Consider the following 16,661-nt stretch of genomic DNA (forward strand, 5'->3'; position numbering starts at 1 on the left):
ACTGTGAAGCTATCCACAGCCTCTGCAGCATGAGTTTGATCCCCTGCCAGCCAGGGAGCAACCCACATGGCGCAGCAGACCTCTCCCATCTCCCCACTGCTCCTCTCAGCAGTGTATTTCAGTCAGTCTGCCTGTTCTGTTCCCCAATCTGTCTCTGGTTAATCCTTTCATCTCCCACACCTCTGGTCTGTACCCCAGCTCTTGTATGCATAAATAAATAAATCTTTTAAAAAAATAAAAAATATCTTCTGAAGTAATAAAAAGTTTTTCTCTTTTAATCTGGTAACATGGTAATATTAGTAGATATTCTAATATTTAAATAAATCTTATATTCCAAGAAAGACCCCACTGGGGTATGAGATTATTCTTAATGAATTAATTTGCTATTATTCCTTTTGCATTTTTGTGTTTTTGAAGTATCACTGGCCTATAATTTTCCTATCCCCCATTGTCTGTTTAGTATCAAGATTCTACTGGCCTCGTAAAATATGTCGGGAAGTTTTCCTTTTTTCCTATTTTCTGTATTAGATTGTACACAGTAGGGATCAATCTATTTGTTCCTTAAATGAATAATAGAAGTTGTCTTTAAATACGGAATGATTCTTGTGGGTAGGTTTTTAACTACTGATTCTTTTTTTTCTTTTTTTTTGAGAACAGAAAAGGTGGGGTTATTGAAATACAAGGCTAAGAGAAGTTGCAGGCAGGACAGGAAAGTTCTGCCTGATTCCTGTTTTTTTTTTAAAGATTTATTTATTTATGCATACAAGAACTGGGGTACAGGCCAGAGGTGTATGTGTGGGGGAGTGAGAGGAGTCACCAGAGACAGAGTGAGGAGTAGAACAGGCAGATCGATTCCACTTTTTAATCATTTAAGTGTAGTCATCTTTTTGTCAGATCGCTATATATTACTTTTTTCTGGGAAAATATCTCTAATGTCCAAGATTTCAAATTTATTTACATAGTTGTTAATTTTGAAATCTCTAACGTATCTACAGTTATGTTCCCTTTTGCAGTCATGATAACTTTTATCTGTGCCTTTTTTTCTGCTTTTCTTGCCAAAGTTTGGTCTGTTGTGTTATTTAATCAAAGTTGGTTGTAGCCATCCTCTATGGTATCTATGTTTTATCTACATTAATTTATGCTCTTATCTTTACTATTTCCTTCTTTTAAATTTTCTTACGGTTACTCTGTTACTCTTAATTTAACTGGAATTGACTTGTTGAGCTCATTTAGTTTTTCTTCTCCAATAAAAGTATTTAAGGCTATAAATTTTGTTTTAGATATCTCTATTAGCTATATAGCCCCAGATCTCTACACCTGCCTCAATACTCACATAAACTTAATATGTCTAAGATGTGAGTGGTAGCCTTTAAAGATGCAGAGTCCTTTTGTTGGCCACTTTTGGACACCTAAAAGCAGCTATAGTTTTGTTATTGATTTATTATTTCATTGCATTGCATGTAGTTTTGTTATTGACTCATAGTTTAATTGCATTGTGATTAGAAAACTTGGTTTCTTTGAAATTTATTCCGCAGCATATGCTGAGACACTGCTTATGGCCTATTATGTGTCTATGTTTACAAATGTTTCATATATGTATTTCCTTAAATATATTCTCAAATTGGTGAGTTCAAGATTCTTTATATATACATTGTATTCAATTTGTTTATTATATTGCTCAATTCTACTAAAATCATTCATTTTTTTATTGACTTGATTTCTCAATTACTGAATGAGATGTGTTAAAATCCCTAATTGTGAATTTGTCCATTTCTCTTTGTAATCATATTCATTTTTGTTTCACATATTTTGAGGCTATATTATTAGCTGATATGAGTTTAGATCTGTCACATTTTCCTAGAATATTGCTCTTTTTATCAATATATGATGACCTTCTTAATAACACTACTTTTCTTTTTTTTTTTTTTTTTTTTTCCTGTTTATTTTTTTTTTTGTGGTCTGCAGACTTTTATTTTTTTTTAATAATAAATTTTATTTTTATATTCCCCATACAATTGCAGCCCCCCCATTCTGACCCCAATCCCTCCCCTCCCACCCCCGCCCCCCTAAAAGTGTCTCTGGTTCGTAGTTTTTTGTTGATTTTGATTTTCACTTTCTTATAGGTACTCGTTTTCCTGGTCACTTATTTAAGTTTTCTAGATTCCTGCTATGAGTGAGACCATCCGGTATTTTTCTTTTTCTTTTTGGCTTATTTCGCTGAGCATGATCCCTTCCAGTGCCATCCATGTTGCTGCAAATTGCATGTGTTTATCTTTTTTGAATGCTGAGTAATATTCCGTGGTATATATGTACCACATCTTCTTGATCCAGTCATCTATTTTTGGGCATTTGGGTTGTTTCCAAAGCTTAGCTATTGTAAACAGTGCTGCTATAAACATAGGGGTGCAGGTGCTCTTTGGAATTGATGTTTCTGTGTCCTTTGGGTAAATACCTAGGAGTGGAATTGCTGGATCCTGTGGAAGCTCTATGTTTAGTAGGTCCAGAAATCTCCACACAGCTCTCCACAGTGGTTGGACCAGTTTGCACTCCCACCAACAGTGCAGAAGAGTTCCTTTTTCTCCACACCCTCGCCAACATTTGTTGTTGCTAGTTTTTTTAATATGTGCCATTCTCACTGGTGTAAGATGGTATCTCATGGTAGTTTTGATTTGCATTTCCCTGATGACAAGTGATGTTGAACATTTTTTCATATGCCTGTTGGCCATTTGCATTTCCTCTTCAGAGAAGTTTCTTTTTAGCTCTTCTGCCCATTTTTCGACTGGATTCTTTTCTTTGTTGTTGTTAAGTCTCATCAGCTCTTTGCAGATTTTTGTGATCAGTCCTTTATCATTAGTGTTGGGTGCAAAAATGTTCTCCCAGTTGGTGGGGTTTCTCTTTGTTTTTGTTATTGTCTCTTTTGCTGTGCAGAAGCTCTTTAATTTGATGTAGTCCCAGCTGTTTATCTTCGCCTTCACTATCGCTGCTTTGGGTGATGTGTCTGTAAAGATGTCTTTGATGTGCAAATCACGTAGTGTTTCGCCTATATTTCCTTCTATATATTTTATGGTTTCAGGTCTTATGTCTAGTTCTTTAATCCATTTTGAGTTGATTTTTGTGTATGGTGTGAGGTAGTGGTCAAGCTTCATTCTTTTGCATGTAGTGACCCAGTTTTCCCAGCACCATTTATTGAACAAACTTTCTTTGCTCCAATGCATAGTCTTTGCTCCTTTGTCAAAGATTAGTTGACCATAAATCTGTGGGTTTATTTCTGGATTTTCTATTCGATTCCATTGGTCTGTAATAACACTACTTTTCAACTTAAATTCAACTTAATGAATTCAGCCTTCTTTTAATTAGTATTTTCCTGGCATATCCTTTTCACAATTTTTTGCAAACTTTCCCATTGTCTTTAGATGTCCTTTAGATGTATCTCCTATAAAAATTATGTGGCTGGATTTATAACAGTGAATCTGAAAATCCCTAGCAATTCTAGTATAATGGAATATTTGAAATTCACTTCTATCATCTTGCTTGTGCTTATTTCAGTTTGTTCTATAGTCTTTTTATCTTAATTAATTTTTTATTCCTGTTTTTTCTACCTATTTGGAATTTACACATTGCCTTTCTAGTGTCTAGAGTTTTTGCACTTAAAAGATTTCCATATATTCTTAACAGTTTAGAGGTTACTCATTCTCTCTGTCTTTCTTGTGAATAACACAAAGAGGGCTTTAACTCCAGTCCCCAACTGGGTTTTTTTATGTCAAAGATTATTTTATTTCTAAAATTTCTACTTTGTTCAAACCTGCTTTTTAAGTAACTAGCGCTCTTTTTGTGTTTTTTATTCATCCTTTGGATACTTTTTGTTTTAAAGATGTTTGTGTGTGTCTGTAGAAGAACTATGGTGTTGGCCAGAGATGCAGGTAGGTGAGAGGATTCATCAAAGATAAAGTGAGCAGCAGAACAGGCAGATTTACTGAAATACACTGCTGAGGGGAGCAGCGGGCGAGACAGGAGAGGTCTGCTGCGCCATGTGGGTCAGCTCCCTGGCTGGGGATTGAACTCAGGCAATAGAGGTAATAGCACTGAGACTTAACGTCTAGGCCACAGGGGTTTTAAACATCTCTATCATAGTTCTAATGTTGGAAGTTCTGAGAAAGTATAATCTTGCTGCTTGTTGACTTTGCCAATCCAGCTCATGGTGGATTATTTCTTCAAGTGTTTTGTAATTTTAGATTGTGAGCTGATGTTCATCAGGATTTTAACTACAGGGATCCTGTTAGGTTGAAGATATATCCCTCCAGAGAGGTTTGAGACTTGCTTGTGAATTTGCCTCTGCCATATACCCTAAGCGTGTAACTTGCTCAATACCCATGTTATTTGATTTTTCAGCTTGGGGATTCCCAGGGCACATGTTATTATAAATTCAGACTCTAAACCTGTTCAAAGACAGGCCTATTTTTACAAATTCTCCAGGAAAACTACATATCTTTCTCTAAGTTCCTAAATACTATTCTTTCCAAACTACCCGTTTACCTAATACATAACCTTTTAAGGGTTCTTACTTTTAGTTCCAAATTCCAGCTTGAAACAGTTCTAACACTTCATCTCCTTTCTCTGTGTGTGTTTTAAAACTCAAACCACTAAGTTACCAAGACAAGTAACTCCCCAAACCAAAACTGATACAATATCACCTTACATGATTACTATATGATTTACTAGTAAATGTGATTATTATGATTACATTATTACTCAATTCCCTTTTCATTTTTGCCCCTTTCACTCTGTAAAATTAGCTATGCATTTAAAATCATGTTTACTACATTTCACCTAGTACTTCCAGTGTTTTAAGTGAGACAGTTTTCAGGTTATCCAGACTACCCCACTGCCAGAATGGAAAGACTCCAACACCCTTAACCATTCCATGCCTTTAAAAAAAAATTATTAAAAGAGTCTCAATTAGCTATTTCTTAGAGTGTTTTTTTAATTGTCTATGCAGATATGGAACACCCTAGATTGAAGCTTTCTATTCGAGAAAGGAGGAAAAGGAGATGACAACAGAAAGTGGGAGGCCACGACAGTTAAGATAGATTATAAGGAGGTATAATACAAAAAGAATGGTAAAAGTCTTGAAAGTTTTAAATGCAAAATAGTGGCAGGTCCCATGTGATCAAAGGAAATACAAACTCACACAGCCTCTTCTGCTAAAAAAAAGCGTTAACTTAAACAAATCAAACATAAAGAAAATTAGGAAATAAAATGACTTGTAAAAATACAGCAGTTTTTCATTGTATTTGGCACTGTGTCTTATAGCTCTATTTTTAAGTGGAAAAAAAGGAAGAAGCTATTCTTCATGAAGGATTGAGGGAAAATGTGATGATTTTGGTAATCATATTATTTTAGATAATACATTGCTCCAGGAAGGGCAATAAATAGTTATAACAGAAACTAAAGAGATTATCATGGAATACTTAGCATGGCAGAATGGACACAAGATGGTAAGAAAGGAAATGGTGTTTTAAATAGAACGAAAGCCGTGATTTTAAAAAAATAGATTCTTATGAGGAAAAGAAAGGGCTTATCATAGTGGACAACATGAATACAGCAGTATTCTGAATGCTGAAGAGAGAACAACAGAAACAGATACCCCCATTAACAATAAACTTGGAAATTTTGGAAAACTAGAAGGGTGAGTTCTATATTGTCCCTGTGTACAACTCCCAATTCGCCCTGCCTCTGCTTTTGCATTAGGACAGTGTCCACTGGCTCCAACAAGGCAGCTCTCTGCAGTGCTGGGCAAGCAGTACTTTTCCACTTCCTCAGTGGTGGGGCAGGGGATACTGAAGATAATGCAATAGAGAAAGCATTATTAAGGCAAGATGACAAAAGATGAGATTACAATCTCAGAGGCCAAGAACCCAGAACTGGGGAGGCAGACAAATGATGAGAATTAAGGAGCTCTCTACAGGCTTTTACAAATGACAAGCTGTTATTTTTCTACTTTGAGTATAAAAATGCTATGTAGTGATGGCTTATCCACTAATCGCAGGATGGTGAACTTGTAGAGGACTTTAGGAGGTTATTTAAACCATTATTTCATTCAAAGTACTTTTTCTCTGTTAAATCACATGATCCTCAGTTCTCCAAATTTGCATGTTTAGGATGTGTGTGTAAAGTGTTTCCTTTCAATAATACTTTATATAATACTTGAAACCTCATGGAATTAAACCTCATTTTTTTTTTTGCTATATTGAAGCAATTGACCTAACAGGGATTTCACACTGATTAAAAAGAATACGTTTCTGCCATTTTTCAGTTTCCCAGGAAAAAAAAAAAACATCTGCAACCTTACCTTCGTGAAAGCTCGGTAACATAAGCCACACACCTCCACCAGGTAGGCCAAAGTGAAAACAGCATTCTGAATTACAAAGCTGAGCAGTTTTGAGAATGGTTCCAACAAACTCTGCAATGAAATGGAGGTCAAATAAAATCAACTGCTGATTATTTCATTTAAAATAGTGCTGAAGTCTTATGATACTTGAAGGGGACCATTCTTTTTCAATTTCAAATCCATTGCCAGGTGGCTGCTAGAGCAGGGCTGACTGTCTATCGAGACCGGAACTGCACCATCAATCAGTGGCTCAATAAACACAATTTAATCATTTCATTGCTTAAAAAAAATTTTTTTCCAGGTGGCATCATTTATACACCCACCTGACTCCAACCCTAGCCTCATGCTGACCCCAAGCAATGAGACTCTGAGGTTTACGGTAGGATCGTCCACTCATTTCTCAGGATTTTGAGGAATCTATGGACTCATCAGATGCAGTTCCTCCAGAAGTCAACCATCCTTTCATGTAAGCACCAAAGTACTATTAGCTTCAGTAAAACTCATCATGATCCTGCCTCCTGCTGCTGTTTATCGAGAAAAGACGGTCCATTTTGGTTTCCCCATGTGAATCCCATCTATAAAGGGTTAGTTTTAGATCCATATGCTTCTTTGAGTCATTCAGAAACAAGTATTGAGCACCTACTATGTGTCAGCTATAGTCAGACTGACTTTATATAATGCATCTCATTCAAATTTTTAAAAACTATCCTGGGAGATGGTACAATAGTTAATAATACAAGCTCTGGGATCTCACACAGGTATTTCTGAACCCAAGCTCTCTGTGCCTTGAAGAATGATTTAATCTCTCTGGACTTAGTTTTCTCCTCTGTACAATGAGGCTAGCTATTAGAGCTGTGAGAATTATAGAAGATGTGTAAAGGCCCTTAGGACCAGGAAGCGCTCCATCCCTGGCAGTTTTAATCCACACACTAAGCTCTGAGGCTTGGGCATCCCTGTGATGAAGCAGGTAAGCAAGCAAGTGACCTTTCTAAGGCCACACAGCTACAGAATGCAGCTCAAACCCACACTGCCGGGCAACCTTCCAGAAGACTCCCATGCCATGATTCCCACTGCAACTCAATCTTTATAGTCCTTACTGTCTAGATTACAAAATTAATGCATGCTCCATGTGCAAACACAGGTCTGCAAGAAAGTTCAGATGAGGAAACAAGTTATCCCAAATGCCACTACCTGGCAAAAACATTTTGATAGATTTTTTCCCCTCTTCATTGCACCCCAGTTTACTTAGTTGAACTCTTACATATATACAATCCCGCATTTTGTTTTTATTCATTTAACATAAAAATAATACAAGAAATACTGATGCTATTTAATTCTTCATAATCATCCACTTTAATGCCACAAGTCACACTTTATTATAAATGATATCTCAATAGACATGGTTTTGCCAGAAATAGGCACTTTAATTTTCTTTTTAGAATAGATTTCCCAGAAAAAGGAGTGACTAAATCAAAGGACATGAGCGTTTTTGTCATCCTTTTTCCTCACTGATACAAAAGCACATTTGTCACATGTTAGTTGCTCTGATTTTCTACAGAAATTCATGCAGTGAGTTGCTACAGAAGATAGGGGCATTTTTGAATGGAATCCTAAAGAATGAAAAGAAGCTTTGGATTCCCTATAGATACTCATGTAGTGCTTTCCATATAAGTAATCTTAAATAAACTCTGGGCTACGACTGTTGAATAAGTATCCTTTGCGTAAATCTATAAACTTATTCTTTGTATAAATGTTGTTACCTTGAAACACTGATGATGTATGAATGAGGAGAGGAATACGTCTCTAGCTGACATATTTCTACTGGTTAAAAAGGGAAACTTGAACCCAAACCTATACAAAACTTTCCTGATATCTAGAAGAGCAGCATGGTAACAGGGCAACATGGTACCATACTTGGAGTCAAAGGACTTGATTCAAGTCTCAATTTTTCCACTAACCAGCTGTATGTATTGGCCAAGACACTTCATCCTTCTGAGCCTATCTTCTTCTCTGTAATGAGCAGATTAGACCAAATGGTCTCTTTACAACTTCCTACCATAAACCGTGAGTCTATGAAAACACAGTCAAGGTAAAAATTTACAGGGGGGTGCCTTCCTGGTATATTAACTAGTAGTTACAAGCCATTGTAATACAAACCATTGCACCAATGTGTATAATGCAGCTCAGCAATGTGAATGAGCCACATTTGTGACGCTCAGCCTCCTGGGAGACTTCAGTACCCTGCAGGTACTAATATAAGAGCTCCATCAAGCACAGGATCTGACACAGGAGGAAGTTGCTACAGAAGATAGGGCATTTTTGAATGGACTCCTGAAGAATGAGAAGGAGCTCGCCACACTGACAAGGGTATAAAGCATTGCAGGCAATAAGCCAAGCAAGGAGGTATGAAATTAAGAGCAGAAATGTTCAGCACAATGCCTGCCATTATGTTAAGTCCTCAACAAACAAACGGTGGTTGTCATATTTGATAATGGTAATGCCAATGATTTGGAAAGGACACAGGAGGCATGGCGGATGGTACAAGCAACTGAAGACTAGGTGGAAAGGTTGCTGCAGTATTAGGAAGGACCTTCTTATATGCCACATTTAGGAATTTGGACGTTATCCTAAAAGATATGAGAAGTTGTCAAAGATTCTAAATCACAGAACCAACACAATAAGGGTTATGCTTAGAATGGTGGGTGGCCCAGGAACAAGAGGACCAGTTTTTTAAATGATGTTGGGGTATATCAGAGCTCTTCCTAATAGACAGTGCTCCAGCATGAGGCAAGGAGGCTGGCTGTGAGGTACTCAGCATGCAAGAACCATTTGTTCAGTATTGTTCTATGCCTGGCTTTTTAGCTTCAAAATAACTGAATAATCAATTGGATGTGTTTTTCTGAAACATACATACCCTGGTGGCATTGGTAGAGGGTATCTTCAAGAGGCAAATCATAATTCTTAAACTGGAATCTAAAGAACACTGTGAACAAATATGAAAAAAGTAAAAGTCAGTACCCTTCCTTGTAGATCTGTTGTTCCATATATTTTCTATAAGCATTTACTTTATAAAAAAAAATCAGAAATATTACAGCTGCCTCTTTATAGTCTCCCATGTCATATATTCATATTAGAAAAAGGTCATTCTCAGATTTAATTTTTTAACTAAGCAATGTTAAACAATAATAAAACATAGCTCCTAAACTATTTCTCAGAGATATAGTCCTAAAATTAAATCAGATAGAGTTGAATAAAAAACTAGATGGATGGGTGGGCGGGTCGGTGGATGGATGGATGGACAGACTGACAGAGAGATAGGGAGATATTAAACGTGTCTGACTACAAAGAGGTACACTAGTCTGAAAGGCCACATTAGAACAGAAACTACTTAGATCTATTTTAAAACGATTAGGTGTAACAGTCCAGTAAGAGCCAGTTTCATCTGCCCTTTCCCTGCTTCTAAAAGAAATGACAAGAACCTGGGGAAAAACAGTAAAATTTCCATAAGAGAAAATCATGTCTCATGAACCTTTTATTTTGGCAAGACTCCACATTGAAATATACTCTTAAAATTGAGTTTACTGGAGGGACAAGGATGCACACTAAAGTTTGAGATTCACTTCTCTTAACTGATAAGAACAAACAATGTCTTACTGTTTTTCCCAGAGACTAAAAAAAGGCAGAAAGTGATCAGAAGTAGTACCCAGATCAGATCTAGCAGAATCTTTACATAAATTCTACAAGTATTTCACAAGTACATTCAAAGAGACCCACTGGTCTACTTAACACGCTCTATGTGACAGTTACAGGACCTTAAACAAGGGGCTGAAAACAAGCTATTCATCTGGTCCCCAATGTGTTTTTAAACTCAGGAAATAGCTGGGAAAAAAAATGGGAAGAGTAACATCACAAGTCCAGCATTTCTCTATGACAACTGGCTAGAGAGAGGCAGGAGAGGACCTCTTAAAAGAGAGTGATGCTTTTCAGTCCTCAAGATTCTCTCAATTATATCACCTTATCTCACTCCACCCCACCCATCAACTTTGCAGTCAAATCAGAAGCACATAAATCTTGTCAGCCACGTCCTTTCTCACTGCTAGAAGAGATCTGAATACCTTCAGTTCACCCCTGATTTAGAAGACCTCTAGGAGTCTGTCAGTGAAGGAAACACCTGACTGAGAGCCAAGAGATTTGGCTTCTAATCTAATCACCTCTTTGATTTCTCAGTCCCCAGTCTGGAAAATGGGGACATTGGGAAGGATGCCTTTTGTAAGTCTCTTCCAGTTTTAACAGCTAGGATCATGATTATGAGCTAACAGTCTCATGTCAAAACTGTTCCTTAGACTACAAAATTTCTAGCAGGTGTCCTGTGTGTGTGTTCTTGGAGGGTGGTATGGGAGGGGGAGAGGGATTAGTGGTGGGGGGAAAGCGGTCAAGCAGAAATAGCTTGGTCTTGCAGGTACTTTATTCGCAAACAATCGCTTTCCTTAGATTATTCTCTAAAACTGAAGTGTTACATTATGGTGTGCTCTTCTTTTAGGAAAATGATTTATTTACTTATGTAATTTATTTACTATGCACTTGAGAAAATTTTCTAGACAGAATCTACTGACATCTTCTTGACTTTTTTTTAATAATAAGCAGATATGAAATGACCAAGTCAAAATGCCCACCGCTATTGCTGTTTGTTCTGTAACTTTTAGGGAGAATAACATAAATAATACTCTCTACTCTCCTGACAGATTCATTACAACTCTTTATGAAACAATACAGCACGCAAAACCCTGGTTCTCTAGTGTGCACACCGTAAAAAAAGTAATTTAAAATAAAATCCTAGACTTGGCTTACCTTCAGAGGCAAAACACAAGGCAGCTTGGCAAAAAATGTCTGAAACTGGTTGCTGATTGTGGTCCAGAGGCTACTGGGCGAATCCATGGGTAAAGCTTCCATAAAAGTAGCAATGTTTTCCAAACAGCGTATCATAGCACCCCCTGCTGGTAAATTCTTTTTGTTATTTAGACCCTAAAAACAAAAGTATAGACAATGAACTGCCGCAACAGCATGGGAGGCAAACAGCTACTTGATGAACGTCAGTTTCAAAACTCATGTTCGCACTAGAATATGTGTGCCCACCAAATCATCTAATCGTTTGGTAGGCAAGAGGAATGACAGAAAAAAGTGAACTAATGTAGATAAACTTAAGGAGGGAAATTGGTGATCTTTGACTCGGTGAGAAATATGAGAAATATCTTTTCTGGATCTGGCGTGAGCTGGTGAGGTACTAAGGAGACACAATGTGTCATGCCTGGTGGAAGCTTCTCTGCTGGAGACTGCAAGTGACAACAACAGGAACTTTTGCCCCTGGTTGAAACCCACGCATCTAGCAAAGTGTTTGGCACAAGGTGGGCTTGAAAGAGAGCACGCACATGAGGATGAACAGACGAAAGTGCGGCTAGAGAATGAACACGTGTCTGCGCAGCTACCCCACCCTTCAGTCTAACCGAGGGGACAAGTCAGCAGTGGACCAGGATGCACGTCCATCCAAGCTTCGCGATGAAACTAAAAAGCCATAAGTCAAATATTGACTTCAGTCTCGCGAAACAGCAAATCCACAGGTCTGGAATCCACCTTGCAATACTATGACTGAGCCATGACACTGGGCCTTGAGGCTCCACCCTGCCCGAGGAGCCCCAGGTTCCACGGGGTGCAAGCTCACAAGCTGGTGCCACCCCTTAGAGGAGGGTGTCCTGGAGCGTTAGATTACATAAGATGTCACTGGACGTTTTCAATTTCAATTTCCCAATGAAAAGTTTTGAATTTCTAATTAAATTTAATTTTGCAGTGGAACTACTTGGGATGCCTTCCTCAGCTGCAGTTTCAGAGGGAACTTGGTGTGTCCCTCCCGCAGACCTACCTCCAGGAGCTGACTGAGGGCAGCAATGGAGCTCAGTTCGTTGAAGTCCATCAAGGACGTGGCCAGCGTCCGTAAAAAAGTCCCATCTGGAAAGTCAACCGACAGATTTAGCAGGGGTCAGTGTTCAGGGGCTCTTCACGAGTGGCGGCAAGCTTCCCAGGGTGAATTACCTTTGATGGTGCTCTGGAACAGCTGCGGGAAGATGCCGTTGGGCGCCAGCTGATGGAAGATGCAGCGCAGGAACTGCTTGGCCACCCCCGCAGCATTGCCCGGAACCATCATGCTATGGGGGCAGGACAGGGAGAGAAAAGACGAGAAATTGTGGCACCCCAGCACGAGTGTAGGGGCATGTGTTCACATTTAGTTCAGTGACACGCTGGTCCCCTTACACAGTATCCCACTGTCATTTTCATCAGCGAGCTGAAAGAGTCTAATCACCCTGAATCCCTGTAATCAGTAAGTTTTTAGAAAGAGAGACCAGAGGAGGCTCAGCCTGCCCCCAGCCACCCCGGGGCACAGGTGAGGGTTCTGGACACTGCCCAGGGAAAAAAAGTTCCGGGTCCAGAGATGAGGATTATCAGTAAGATGCTCACAGAAAGTCACTGGCTATTGCTCTGAGGAAAACTGCAAGGAGGTAGATGTTGATTTGCTGTCTGCTTCCTCTATAAAATCTAAGTTTCCTGAGAGCCAGGATTTGCTGTTTTGCTATCCTCAGTTCCTGGTAGTCCCTCCACAAATACTTGTGAAAGAAACCAGTGCTATCAATATCTCACTCTACTTTTTCTCCATGGTGTTTGGCCCTGTTTATAATGATAAATTTGTACAAATATTTATTCCTGTTTGCCTCCCCGACAGACCAAGCTTCATGAGGGTGGAATCATGTCACTTTTGCCCCCGGTTGAAACACAAGTATCTAGCAAAGTGCTTGGTACAAAGTGGGCTTAAAAGTATTTGTTGGCTAAAATGAGTGCACGCACGCAAGGACAAATGAATGAAATCGTGGCTAGAAAATGAATACATGCTCTCTTGCAGCTACAGCTGAACCTAACAGCACTCCTCCCATGTGCACATGCTGGTGTTTCAGAAGAGGATGAACTTGCACAGGCAACAGAAAAGAAAGTGAGATTTATGCTCACTGTAGGACCTTACCTTTCTGCTTGATTAGAAAAAGTAGTGCTGGATGCCAATCTAGGAGATAAACAGAGTCACAAGATTATCTTATGTTTTTCATGATGAAAAGCTTGAGAACTGGAGTAAGACCAGCTGTGGCTCCAGTTAAGATGGGGAGACATGCAAAACTGCTGACAATTTCCTTGACCAGAGATGAGGCATACTCAGGGGTCAGTCTCCAGGGTTCCAATGAACCGAGTCCCTGAGAGACCTGCTTTCTGCATCAAGCCAGAGATGCATTTCCACAGAGAAGCATGCCTCTAAGGTGGTTTACTGTTGAACAATCAATCTACAATCTGATATCTGCATCCAGGTTAGACAGCTATCAGAACAGCATTTGACCCAGTCCATACCCATATTAGTTAAACTCAAAAATCATTTCTTTGTATACAGTCTTTGAAGCCTAGCCACTAACAAACCACAAATTAAAAAATCTCGTAAGATAGTAAAATAGGCAATAGGGGTATTTGTCAGCTAATTGTTGGGTTGAAACGACAACATATTGAGTAGGTAACTGTATTAAGTAATATATAACATGTAATTTTTGAAAAGTATAATTATACAGTCCTGTATGATGGAAAATATTTGAAATGTTAGCATGTAAAGAAAGAATGTACTAAATTGGTAAGTTTAGAATAACATGTCTTGATCAAGATATTGAAGATACAAATAAGGAGAATGCATGAGATTTATTTACTCAAAAGTACAAGAGGAACCAAGCCAAGAACCTGTTTGGAAGGATTAGAGGTCTAGCAACTTGCAATACCAGATACCATTAACAGTCGTTTTAGTTATGGGCTCTCATGATAATAACATCAGTAAACAGATAAACATCAGCAAATGAAATAAACAATAATTTCAGGTATAGAAAATGTAAATGATATTGAAGGCTGTACCTGGGAAAATAGATAATATATTTTAAGAGGGATCCAAATACAAAAGCATATAGAAAAGTTTGGGTGACAAATGAAAGGGTTATGCTGAGCCAATGTAGTCTTAGGACACGCTAGAAATAGTTTGTGGGAACTCTTCCCATAATCCACAGTGGCATATCTGGAATTGAGGCATGCAAGGAAACCCAGAAAAACGTGCATCTGTTTTCTTGGTAGGTCTGGTGATTAGGCTTAGGTTGCTAAGATTGCACCAGCTTGCTTTGAATGCTGTCCCTGTCTCTTGGAAGGAAGTAGAGATTTAAATATATGGATATGTAAGTATGTATCTGCTACTGTTTTCCCTTTTCTTCAAAACTCCAAAGCTAACAGTTGCAGTGTTTGAACATGGTTTATTCTCACTTAAGTTAAAAAGAAAACAAACAAAATCACTTTACATAATAACTTAGATTGGCTATTTCAAGGAGATGGTTAACAGACTAGAACAATAATCTGTTCTAAAACTGAAAAATATTGATAGAAATTATGACCATGACTTAATAAGAATTCTCAGTTCCACAGTGTTCCTGGTAGCTGATATATTTATTCCACAGTTATTATGATTAGGTTAAAGTCAAGGACTTAAATAGTTCACCTTATCTCCCATTCCCCGTGATCATCACCTTACTTTTGGTACACTGGCAGTTTCTAAGTAACAGAAGTAGAAAAATTATACCCTCTTTGGTTATATATGCCTAAGTATACTACAGAAATATCTGGGGAAGGGATTCACACATTTGGGGAGTTGTGGGTTTTTAATGCTTTCCTGTTTGTCTTTAACTTGAAATCTGCATTTCTTCATTAAACAAAAATTTACGTTTTAGCTCCATTAAAATTCATTCTCTTTCCTTCCCTCAAATACCACGAATTTTCAGGATCCAATTTTTCCCTACTACCTACAGATAGACCTTCCCTAAGAAATCTTTTCCATCCTGAAGATCTGTAGCACATAACACTCATTATAGCACTTAATCACTTCCTATCTTGCATGACTAGTTATTCCATACACCATTGTCCTCCTCAACAACTAAGCTACAAAGTCTTGAAAGCACTAGCTAGCTGTAATGCCTGTAGCCTAAAGCACCTGCAGGTACATACTGAGAAGTTCATTCATTCCTGTGGAATTTAATTCAATCTCTCCTATAAGCTGTGTATGTTAGCACTACAGCTTATCCCTGGATTTGAACTTAATGTATTGATATATTCAAGAAATATGCTGCTTTCTTTCTAATGTCCTGTCTACTAAATGGATCTTCTTAATTGGAAAATTCTCAAAGCAGCTAATCTTAATCTTCCTTTTGTCAGGCTGAGTCCCAATCCTCAAAATGTGTGTATCTCTCCTTTTTATGAGTCAGAAATATGAAACTGTACATTTTCACTTATCCTCTTACAGGAAAGTGCCCCAAGTTGCATGATTGAGCCACCCTGAGATTACAAAGTGCCTAGAGAACCTATTTTAAAACATATAAAGAGAGATAATAATAATACCTAAAACACATGAAGTGCTTCCTAGGAACTAGCATGGTTCTGCGCACTGTTGCTACTTTAGCTCACGCAGTAACAGAGAACAAGAGTTTTCTTAGTGCAGTTTCCTTTAGCTTCACTCCAGCACTGTGACTGATGACAGTGTGTCTCAGCTGAGGAATGTGACCAAAAGGTGGGGCCATTCAGTTTTTAACATTCATCTAAGCTGATCCCACATATATCAAACATCTATAAGATAACTAAATGTTTCAACTTTCAACTGGTAGCTTTTAATTTCAAGGTAGGGACTGAATAAGGCTCCTCCCTACCAAATAAAACTGGTCAACATTCACCTTCCCACCGACTGCATGATATCCAGCAACAGTGGGGCTGCCAAGTCTGGACTTAAGTGAATGAACGTGGAGAGGACCACAATGGCCAGCCCAAGAGTTTCCTCATCATATTCTTCAAGAATGGCCCCACAGTCATGGCATCTGCAAAGAAAACAGAGGAATGCTTTCTATGAAAACAATGGTTTCGAGATATAACAGCACTATACATAGCAATTTCTGGTGAGTCTTATGAAAGTCCCCAAAAGAAGATCAGTGTTTCCATTCTAATAATAAACAGGAGACTCCAGTGCCACCAACACCATGGACATAAAAACAGACACAAGGTAGAACTCAGGATCACCCTTACTAGGAAACCTCCCGATCCAAACTTTAAATTCTACATTATTTTTTATCACATTCACTGAACAATCATTTATGTTCCACACAATGCATTGTGAGTTTAG

At 38.3% G+C, this 16,661-nt stretch overlaps 1 protein-coding gene across 1 annotated transcript in view; it reads right to left on the reverse strand.

Annotated features, from left to right (window-relative positions):
* The window catches only part of UNC79 (unc-79 homolog, NALCN channel complex subunit), a 229,275-nt gene that overhangs the window by 44,556 nt on the left and 168,058 nt on the right, over positions 1-16,661 (reverse strand). The window contains exons 37-43 of the mRNA XM_054692786.1: positions 16,219-16,359; positions 13,452-13,490; positions 12,473-12,585; positions 12,303-12,388; positions 11,237-11,410; positions 9,303-9,371; positions 6,350-6,460 (exon numbers count right to left, since the gene is read on the reverse strand). Of these exons, the coding sequence (XP_054548761.1) occupies positions 6,350-6,460; positions 9,303-9,371; positions 11,237-11,410; positions 12,303-12,388; positions 12,473-12,585; positions 13,452-13,490; positions 16,219-16,359 (733 nt within the window). The remainder of the gene's footprint in view (positions 1-6,349; positions 6,461-9,302; positions 9,372-11,236; positions 11,411-12,302; positions 12,389-12,472; positions 12,586-13,451; positions 13,491-16,218; positions 16,360-16,661) is intronic.

This window comes from Talpa occidentalis, unplaced genomic scaffold (genome assembly GCF_014898055.3).
Source record: "Talpa occidentalis isolate TD23 unplaced genomic scaffold, MPIMG_talOcc4v2.1 talOcc4.11, whole genome shotgun sequence".
NCBI lineage: Eukaryota > Metazoa > Chordata > Mammalia > Eulipotyphla > Talpidae > Talpa > Talpa occidentalis.